Source organism: Colobus angolensis, unplaced genomic scaffold (genome assembly GCF_000951035.1).
Source record: "Colobus angolensis palliatus isolate OR3802 unplaced genomic scaffold, Cang.pa_1.0 Scaffold45, whole genome shotgun sequence".
In the NCBI taxonomy this organism is placed as follows: Eukaryota; Metazoa; Chordata; class Mammalia; order Primates; family Cercopithecidae; genus Colobus; species Colobus angolensis.
The window spans coordinates 5,385,266-5,396,536 of NW_012117932.1; the positions used below are offsets into that span (position 1 = coordinate 5,385,266).

General features: G+C 40.0%; 1 protein-coding gene across 1 annotated transcript in view; it reads right to left on the bottom strand.

Annotated features, from left to right (window-relative positions):
• The window catches only part of DLGAP1 (discs, large (Drosophila) homolog-associated protein 1), a 691,004-nt gene that overhangs the window by 280,039 nt on the left and 399,694 nt on the right, over positions 1 to 11,271 (bottom strand). The window contains exon 5 of the mRNA XM_011957822.1: positions 453 to 630. Within this exon, the coding sequence (XP_011813212.1) occupies positions 453 to 630 (178 nt within the window). The remainder of the gene's footprint in view (positions 1 to 452; positions 631 to 11,271) is intronic.

An 11,271-nucleotide genomic window follows, 5' to 3' on the forward strand; every position in this document is an offset into this window, starting at 1 on the left:
CCCAGGCTGGAGTGCAGTGACATGATCTCGGTTCACTGCAACCTCCACCTCCCAGTTTCAAGTGATTCTCTTGCCTCAGCCTCCAGAGTAGCTGGGATCACAGGTATGTGCCACCATGTCAGGCTTACTTTTGTATTTTTAGTAGATGCAGGGTTTCACCATGTTGGCCAGGCTGATCTTGAACTCCTGATCTCAAGTGAATTTCCAAGGACCCTCTTCATTGTGCTTTATCCACCTACAGAGGGCCCCACCTCCTGGCAGACCATTGATACTGGGGGCTTACTGTGGCTGAAAACATGGCATGCTCTTTGCACCACTTGACTGGACCTCCTGTCTGAGGACCCAATGGTCTCCTGGGTGAGCGACTGCCTCCCTAACTCACGCCCTCTCAGTTCTCGCTAACCTTCCTGCCGCTATTGGTTCCTGACCACCGCTGCCCTGACGGCCCTCACCTGGCTGATGGTGCTCATGGCTCGCATGTAGCTCTCATTCCTGGAGCGGAACTTTGGTGATGTGAGCAAGCCTGCAGGGTCGAGGCTGTCCAGGCTCCGGTTGATGGAGACTTCACTCACTGCCCTCAGGTAACTATGACTCCGGATCTGGAGTTTGGGTGAGTGTTCATTGGAGATTCTGGAAGGGAAAAATGGAAAAGGTACATCAGTCACATTCCAAAATGTAGGAAATAGTAAGATATGGCACTACTGTCATTTATGCGGCACCCTAAGTACTGGGACAAATGACGTAGATGCCCTTCTATGATTGCTAAACTCCCCCACAGTGTCTCAGAAGGAAGAACTTTTGACAGGAAATCATCAAGATCTGATGACATTAGAGAGCAATTAACATTCTCTTCAACCATGAACTAATTGCCTCATTCACATTTCCCTAGCCACCCTAGGATGTCGATAATAAGCAGCAATTGTCCTGCCCTGGAATTCTGACTTGCGTCATTGGTAAAGCTTTTCTTTGTACCTATTTCTCTCCTGTGGTCATCTTTTTGTTTTTGGACTGTTTAGTAACAGTAAGTGGGTATATATCTGTATCTATATTTTTTTCTTCCTTCCTTCCTTCCTTCCTTCCTTCCTTTCCTTTCCCTCCCTCCCTCCTTCCTTCCAATCTTTAACTCTCTAATAGAGTTGAGATTGAACTTCGTGAACAGAACTTACACCTTAGTCATTAAAAAGGCATACCTCTCAATCTTTATATGTAAACACAAGTCACTACATACTTTGTACTCTTTGGATTTATTCTAGGATGCATTGTAAAATTATAGAAGTAGAAAATGCTAATTGCAAATAGCCAAGCTATACAGATGTGCACAAAGCGGAAGGTGGGTCCCCCTGTCTCTCCTTGTTCCTGTATGTAGAATTACATACCCTTAAAAGAGCTACTCATAGCAGTTTGGGGTATATTCTTCCTCAGTCTTTCTATTCATATATAATCAATTTAATGTTCGTTATTTTATTTTATTTTTTGAGACAGAGTCTCGCTCTGTCATACAGGCTGGAGTGCAGTGGTGTGATCTTGGCTCACTGCAGCCTCTGCCTCCTGGGTTCAAGCAATTCTCATGCCTCAGCCCCTGAATAGCTGAAACAACAGGCACACGCCACCATGCCCAGCTAAGTTTTGTACTTTTTGTAGAGATGGGGTTTTTCTGTATTGGCCAGGTTGGTCTGGAACTCCTGGCCTCAAGTAACGTGCCTGCCTCGGCCTCCCAAAGTGTTGGGATTAAAGGTATGCGCCACTGTGCCTGGTCAATGTTAGTTATTTTTAAAGTTTGTTTTCACATAGGATTAGTGTGATTTTTCTTTCTTTATTAGATTTCTTTAATTTTGGCTGTAACATTGTTCCTAATTAAATAAATTAAAGTTGATAGGGAAAAAGATATATGCCTCCATAGCTGCTATTATTTATCATCCTAGCCAGTGAAATTAGAAAATTTTTAAAAATAAGTAATGTAAATATTTTAAAGAGATAAGTTTTGAGTATTTATAGATTATGCAATCAATTATCTGTAAATTAAGAGAAAATCAACTGAAAAACCATGAGAGCTTTTAAGGGAAATCCTCAAGGTAGCTAGATAAAAGGTAACAATACATAAATTAACAGCTTTTCCGTGTAACATCAAATAAAATTTTGACGAAAAAATTCCCTTTAAAATTGCAAAACATAAAATACACAGAAATTACAAAAAAGAAACACATCAGAATTTTATGAAGAAAATTATAAAATTTATGGAAGGCAATAAATAAGTGCTAAATTAATGCAAAAAACCTCCACAACAACTTTCCTGTAAAAAAACTTAAATTTTCCCTAAATTTATCTATAAATTTAAGGTAATCGCAACAAAAATCTCCATATAAATTTTACCTGTTTTCTATTTTTGAGATGGAGTCTCACTCTGTCGCCCAGGCTGGAGTGCAGTGGTGTGATCTCGGCTCACTGCAATCTCCACCTCCTGGGTTCAAGCGATTCTCCTGCCTCAGCCTCCCGAGTAGCTGGGATGACACATGCACGCCACTACAGCTGGCTAATTTTTGTATTTTATTAAAGATGGGGTTTCACATGTTGGCCTGGCTGGTCTCATACTCCTCAAGTGACCTCAAGTGATCTGCCCACCTTGGCCTCCCCAAGTGCTGGGATTACAGGCATAAGCCACTGCCCCATAAATCTCCATAGAAATTTTACTCAAATTTAACAAACTCATTTTAAAGTTTATTTGAGGTTCAGAGCAGCATTATTCATAACAAACAAAAGGTGGAAGCAACTCAAATGTCTATCTAATGCTGAAGAGATGAAATGTGGTAAAAGAACTATTTGGCTAAAGAAAGGAATGAAGTATTGATACATGCTACAATATAGATCTTTGAGAGCATCATGCTAAGTGAAAGAAGCCACATATTACAAAAGGTCACATATTACATGATTCCACTTACATGAAATGTCCAGAATAGGCAAATTGCTAAAGACAGAAGGTAGATGAGTGGTTGACTAGAGCTGGGTGGGGAAGGCACAGGAAGATGGGGGCATTAGGAAGTGATATCTAAAGAATATGGAGTTTCTCTTTGCAGTGATAAAAAGGTTCTAAAATTAGTCATAGTGCTGATTGCACAACTCTGTGAATATACCAAAATCATTAAATTGTACACTTGAAAAGGGTGAATTATACAGTATGCGTATTATATTCCAACAAAGCTGTTGTAAAAAATTACGTGAGTCCTCAAAATAATCAGATTTTCTTATGAAGGGAGTTTAGAGGGTAGACTACACTGGGCAACACTAGAGAAAGAAAGCCAGTCAAGGTGGTTGCAATGTTGCTATAATCTAAACAAGGGAAAAGGGCTCAGTTAATTATTAGTGGTAGTAGAGAGGAAGAGACAGATTTGAGAATCCACATGAAAATTAAATGCAGATGATGAGTAAGGAGGTCTAAAAGTTTTAAGAAGAGCCAGAAAATAAAAATAAATAAAAAACAAGGGGAGGAATGCCCTTTATCAGATCTAAGCTATATTTTATATTTTATTTTTATTTATTTTTTGAGATGGAGTCTCACTTTATCGCCCAAGCTGGAGTGCAGTGGTGTGATCTCGGCTTACTGCAATCTCTGCCTCCTGGGTTCAAGTGATTCTCCTGCCTCAGCCTCCAGAGCAGCTGGGATTACAGGCACATGCCACCAAGCCCAGCTAATTTTTGTATTTTTGTAGAGAAGGGGTTTCACCATGTTGGCCAGGCTGGTCTCAAACTCCTGACCTCAAGTGATCTGCCCACCTCAGCCTCCCGAAGTGCTGGGATTACAGGCGTTCGCTACCACACCTGGCCTCGGCTATACTTTATAGCTGCAGTGATGAAAAAGGGTCGTGTTTGTAAAGGAAATCGGTAGAATAAAATAAGGACTCCAGAAACAGGACTAAGTATGTATTTGAATATAATATATTGCAAACGTGGCAGTTGGAATAGGCAAGGAAAATATCAAGTATTTAATAATGGAGTTAGACCTTTTTTGCATCCACTTGGGGAAAAATGAATTCCTACTAAGCATATAGATTAAAAATAATATTTTAAAAACATAAAGTTCTCCAATATAATATAGATTATATTTTATAATCTCAATTTCTATACTTAAACGATTTAAAGAGAAATTTATCAATGTTTTATGAATTAAAAAAACCTATAAAACCTTATGGAAGGCAATAAGGAAGGCCTAAAGAAATGTAAAGCAATATGGTAGAGAAAGACTTTAGAAGCATCGTAGTAAACTTAGACGCCATAAAGAGAAAGGTTAATGAATGCAAGTACATAAAAATCTAAAACTTTTGTTCAGCCAAAGATCCTGTCAACAATGTTAAGAAAAATAATCATTGAGTATGAGAACATATTTGCAACACTAAGCAGCAAAAAGAGTTTACATGCATAATATTTAAATTAGTAAGATGAATAAAAAATATGCAATCAACACAATGAAAAATGGTCAAAGCCTATAAAGAGGGAATCATAAGAAAATAAATATATAAATTCACAGGAAAGCAACTTTATATATCAGCAAGCATATGACAAAATGCTCGATCTCACTAGTAATTAGAGAAATGTGGATTTTAAAAAACATACATTTACACATTACATTCATGTACATCCATCTCGATGTCCTCAAATTGTAATGATATTCCCTATATTCTAAGTATCCTCTTAGTAGCAATGTATACGATTGCATCTATTCTCAAAGCTTGTATGGAATTACTTATATATAACAGCCCAAAACTATTCTTAATACTACTAAACCCTGAGAATGTGATAAGCAACCACTTTTTGCAGCTGCACTGAAGGAGAAATCAAATTAAGACAGATCTAGAATATAACATCAACAGTAAATCTCTTATTGCATTTTACTGTTACAAAAGATAAACTAGGCCAGGTGCAGTGTGGCTCACACCTGTAATCCTAGCACTTTGGGAGGCCTAGGTGGAAGGATCACTTGAGCCCAGACCAGCCTGGGCAACACAGTGAGGCCCTGTCTCTATATTTTAATAGAAAAAAAGTAAAAGAAAAAAATTATTCTAGAAACGTGCCCTTTGGATCCTTCAAGTAGTGGTCAAACATGAAAATAGCTTTGCCAGGTCAAGGTAATATTTTCCATGTGTTATGTGCTATTATGGTGATTCTGACTGCGTCGCTTTGTAACACCAATGCCAAAAATTTCAACCAACAAACTGAAAAATTCATTTTCCTTTTAAGATCTTTTTTTTTTTTTAAAGAAAAAGAGAGCCATAGCTGGAAGCATTTATAACCTAAAGTTCACTTCTCCTTAGAACTTGAGTGTTAGATGACAAATGTGTTTCTTTGGCTGTTTTGCAACCTGACCCAGAGCAATGATATTGCCAACATAAATGATGATGCTATTCCAAATGTTATCAGGGCAGTAACGGGAGTGGCTGTTTCATAAATGGTGTATATTCAAAGAAGAAGTGGAAGTCCGGTGTTTTGAAAAATGAGTGTCTGCTGGCTGAGATGGGGAAACGAGGCATCATTGCAACAATCATTCACTCTGGCCACTCGTTATGAAATAAGGCATAATTCTCAAATTTCAAAGTGAAACATCACTCAGAAGGAATTGAATAGTTCTTCTTTGGTGAGTCATTCTTCATAAAACAACACATATATTAATAACACACAAAATATAAGGAAAGGAACTATTTTATCTTGTCCACTTACAGAACAGAGCCTTCTGCTATCAATATAAAGGTTACTGTATGCCCATGTGCTCCGGATGCAGAAACACTCATTAAAGAAACACGAAAATAGTGCATTGATGACTTTATCTTCACCTCAAAAGAAAGTTGATCTGCTCAGAAGAAAGAGAGTGTGCATATTCAGAAACATTAACTCTCTCATGTTAGGTGAATTATTTTCAACGTTGGTCTAATGAAATGACGCTCTTCTTTTCCCACTCTTCTGCCTAAATTACTTATGCTAAGTTAACTTTTCCTAGCTTATCAGAACTAAAGTGAGATCTTGATTTTGTTGGGCTGGTAGGTCCCATTCATTATCATGTCTTTAAAGTACAAGCAATGATGGAAAGTTCTTAGGTGACAGTGAGCCAACCACACAAACAAGCTTGACCCTTTGTATTTGGAAGGCTGCCACTGCAAAGAAGAGCATGTGCTGTAATCGTCAGACCACAAAGCTTTAAACCAATGTTTCAAAAGACAAAATGACTAACTTTGTAACATATTACTGAAAATAACTTCAGATGGTTGGGATGTTTTTTTCCCTCAAAGAAGGAAATGCTTCCAGGTTATTGAGTCCAATGGGTGAACCTTTGGAGGTGATGGACCATCTTATGGAGCCGTCTGCACCCTAAGTTTTGTTCATTTTCAGGTCGTCTTCTCTCTGACTTACAAAAGTATTGGAATATTAGACTCTTCCATGAGACCCAGAGGAAACATTTTATGGCCTCAGGAGGTTAATCTAATTTTACTGTATTTCAAAAATGAAAGTATTTGGCCTTGGTCATGACACTTTTATCAAATCATACTCATAAACATTAATGGCTTGAACTGAGAGGCTTTGATCCCTTGGGCTTTGGTGTGGAAAATGGTACTTAGTAGGTGACAGTTCTCTGTTTAACTAGTTTAAGGGAATCAAACACAGGGCATTTTACTAGTCAATCTGCTTTGGTAAAACGAAGCCTTTCTTTTCAGTAACCTTACCTATAATGGCTTTATAATCCGTATAGAAGTGTAACTTTCATTAAAGTTGTTTACTTTTGTAGTTGCCTCTTGAGTTATTTCTACTTTATAATAATACCTGACATTTGTTATCATTTATCCAATGCCTGGCTACCGTTAATTTTACCTTATAGATAAAGAAACTGTGACTTTGAGAGATCACATCGTGTTGAAGGTAATTCCAATGGAAGCTTGGCCTGTTAACTTCCACATTCCTATTCTGTCTTCTTCTCCTCCTCCTTTTTTTTTATTTTGACAGAGTCTCACTCTGTTGCCCAGGCTGGAGTGCAGTGGTGCAATCTCAGCTCACTGCAACCTCTGCTTCCTGGGTTAAAGTGATTCTCCTGCCTCAGCCTCCCAAGTAGCTGGGATTACAGGTGGGTGCCACCACGCCCAGCTAATTTTTTTTGTATTTTTCGTAGAGAGGGGGTTTCACCATTTTGGTCAGGCTGGTCTTGAACTCATGACCTCAAGTGATCTGCCTGCCTGGGCCTCCCAAAGTGCTGGGATTATAGGGGTGAGGCACTGCGCCTGGTCAACATCTTCTATGTCTTGGGGAATCCAGCATGGATTCTCATTTGGGTTCCCCTTCCTCTAACTTGCCCTTACATGCTTTTATTCCCTAATACTTTATAATTGTTTCCATTCTGTTTTTATTGTACATTCTGTTCACGGACAATCTCATCTCCTCAAAGGCTTCTATTACCAACTTTATGCTAGCCACTCCCAAATCTATCTGTAGTCTACAGATCTCCTAAACTTCAAAACTGAAGTTTTAAGTAACTACTGTACATTTCTATCCAGATGTTCCACAAGTACCAAAAAATTGTCATGAACCCCAAATGAACACATACCTTTCTCCTCAAATTTTCTTATTTTTTTTTAATCCACACTGAGATGAATACCCAACCAACCTAGAAATCCAGAAATTTATCCTGTCTGTTTTTGTTAACTGTCTATATCCAGTTGATCATCATATTTTCTTGTTTCTACTTCCTATATATATTTAAATTTGGTTTCTTTTCTCTCTTTCCTTATTTCCAACTTTTTGGATTACATGTGCAGGTTTACTACATGAGTATATTGTGTGTGATACTAAGGTTTTCGGGTATGATTGATCTTATCACCCAGGTAGTAAGCAAAGTACCCAATAGTTAGTCTTTTGACCCTTGTCCCCATCCCTCCATCCCCTCTCTAGTAGTCCCCAGAGTCTGTTGTTGCCATCTTTATGTCTGTGTGTCCCCACTGTTTAGCTCCCATTTATCAGTGAGAACATGTGGCATTGGGTTTTTGGTTCCTGCGTTAATTTGTTTCAGATACTGGCTTCCAGCTGCACCCATGTTGCTGTGAAGGACATGATCTCGTTGTTTGTTATCGCTGTGTAGTATTCCAGGGTGTGTATGCACCGTATTTCTTTATCCAATCCACTGCTGATGGGCATCTAGGTTGATTCCATGTCTTTGCTATTGTGAACAGTGCTGTAATAAACATACACATGCATGTGTCCTTTTGGTAGAAGGATTTATTTTCCTTTGGATATCTACCTGGTAGTGGGATTGCTGGGTCGAATGGTAGATCCATATTCAGTTCTTGCCTCTCTCTCCTTCAGTACTTCTTGCTCTACTGCTTTCTCAGTCCAGGCTTCACCGTGATTCTCCTAACCATGCTCCTATCACGAGTCCTGTACCCTTGAATGCATCTCTCTTGTCCTGCTAGTTACTTCGACACTCTCTTCTGTAGGCTCCTTGGGTGAATCCTGTTAACCACAGGAGAAACTCTAAACTCTTTACCTGCTTTCCAGTCTCCTCGTTGGCTGTTTCCCCACATGATCATGCACGCCCTCGCAAGCTTCATCTTTGCACACGCTGTTTCTATGGCTTGGAATACTCTCCTTTCTCCACCTTCCACCTACCAAACTCTTCAACTCATTTCAGCAGGTCACTGGGTGTTAGAACCTCTATTTAGGTCATTTCCCTTCAGAAGGCCTCCTTTGTTCTTCCCAGACTAAAGTCCTCCATCTGTACCCCTCCAGTGGCTTTTATACTTCTCTGTTACACACTTTTTCCATTGCTGTAATTATTAATATTTGGTTACATGTTTGTGTACTCTTCAGATTTTTGAGCTCTTAGAAGCAGAATCAATATTTCATTCATTTTTGTTATACAGTGGTACACTGGCACTTAAATGTTTTACTTTAATTACCACTAATAACCCCTAACACTTGAGTGCTTTCTTTATGCCAGGCACTGTCTTTAAATCATCTCATGAAATGGATGAGTAAATAAATAAATGAGGAGGGTAACTCAGCTGATCATTATTCTAGACCTAAAATAGTTTGCTGTAAAAAATTTTTCTTTTCCTTTCTTTTTTCTTTTTGAGTCAGGGTCTCACTCTGCTGCCCAGGCTGGAGTGCAATGGTGCAATCACAGCTCACTGAGGCCTCGAACTCCCAGGCTCCAGCAATCCTCCCACTTCAGTCTCCTGAGAAGCTGGGACCACAGGTGTGTGTCACTACACCTGGCTAATTAAATTTTTTTGTTGTTGTTATGTTGCCCTGGCTGGTCTCGAACTCCTGGTCCCAAGTGCTCCTCCTGTGCCCCGACAAATTTTTATTTTTTAACTTATAAAGACCTCGTAAAGACTTTTTTTTTTTTTTTTTTTTTTTTTGAGATGGCGTCTCACTCTGTTGCCCAGGCTGGAGTGCAGTGGCACAATCTTGGCTCACTGCAACCTCTGCCTCCCAGGTTCAAGTGATTCTTCTGCCTCAGCCTCCTGAGCAGCTGGGACTACAGGCATGTGCCACCATGCCTGGATAATTTTTGTATTTTTAGTAGACATGTGGTTTCACCATATTGGCCAGGCTGGTCTCCTGACCTCGTGATCTGTCTGCCTTGGCCTCCCAAAGTGCTGGGATTACAGGTGTGAGCCACTGTGCCCGGCCTTTTTCTTCTTCTTCTTCTTTTTTTTAAATGAGACAGAGTCTTAATCTGTCACCCAGGCCAGAGTGCAGTGGCACGATCTCTACTCACTGCAACCTCTGCTGCCCAGGTTCAAGTGATTCTCCTACCTCAACCTCCTAAGTAGCTGGGATTACAAGCATGTGCCACCACACCCAGCTGATTTTTATGTTTTTAGTGGAGACAGGGTTTCATCATGTTGGCCAGGCTGGTCTCGAACTCCTGACTTCAAGTGATCTGCCCGCCTCAGCCTCCCAAAGGGTTGAGATTACAGGTGTGAGCCACCACGGCCAACTCATTAAGTTTTATTGTGATATAATTTATACACAGTACCATAAAAGTCACCCTTTTCAGTGATTTTTAGTATATTCATAGAATTATGCAACCATAATTACTACTGAATTCTAGAACATTTTCATTATCCCCCCTCCAATCTTATGCCCATTATAGTCACTCTCCATTCTTCCCGAGCCCAAATCCCTCATCTACCCGTTGTCTCCATGCCTTTGCCTACTCCGGACACTTCACGTACATGGAGTCATACAATCTGTGGCCTTTGGTATCTGTCTTCTTTAACTTAGCATGATATTTTCTTTCCTCCCTCCCTCCCGCCTTCCCTCCTTCCCTGCCTTCATTCCTTCCCTCCCTCCCTCCCTCTCTCTCTTTCTTCTCTGTTTCTTCTCTCTCTTTCTTTCTTCTCTCTCTCTCTTTCCTCTCTCTCTCTCTTCCCCTCTCCCCCTCTGTCTCTCTTTGTCTCTTTCTTTCTTTTTTGAGATGGGTTCTCACTCTGCTGCCCAGGAGTGCAGTGACATGACCACAGCTCACTGCAGCTTCCAACTCCTGGGTTTAAACAATCCTCCTACCTCAGCTCCCATGTAGTTGGGACTACATGTAGGTACAAGCCACTGCACCCATCCCTAGCATGATGTTTTCAAGGTTCATTCATGTTGTAGCATGTATCAGTACTTCATTCCTTTGTACAGCTGAATAGTATTGCACTGTATTAATATATACTACAATCTGTCCATTCATCAGTTGATGGGCAGTTGACTTGTTTTTATTTTTTGGCTACTATGAAAAATGCTGTAATAAACAATCATGTAAAAGTTTTTGGGTCAGCACATAAAAATTTTATAGGAAAACATTTGAGATAAATGAGCAAGAAATTTTACATCAGGGGGTGGGACTTCTGGAATGACAGAGAGGAATTAGGTTAACATATTGGCAAACCTGTTAAAATCAACCATTCCTGAACTAAGTAACCGAAGGCAGAGAACAAACAAACTCATTTATCCAAGAAAAACTACTGATTTGAGATAAAAACAACGGGGTCTTTGGAGATTTAACTTGGGGATATGCACATTCCCCTGCCCCCCAGCTCTGGCATAGTAGCTGTGAACAGATGGCAGCCTTGTAGCCAACAGAGGGGACACACCCATTTGGAGCACTGTTGAAACCACCATCTCCAGTGAACAGTTAATATTTTTACTGGTCTCACAGCTCCCCTCGAAAGCCCGGATCCCAGGGCATTGGAACTATTTGATCTGATTGGAAGCTCTGTTCTGTGGAAAAGCCCTATCCCCAGGTTGTTA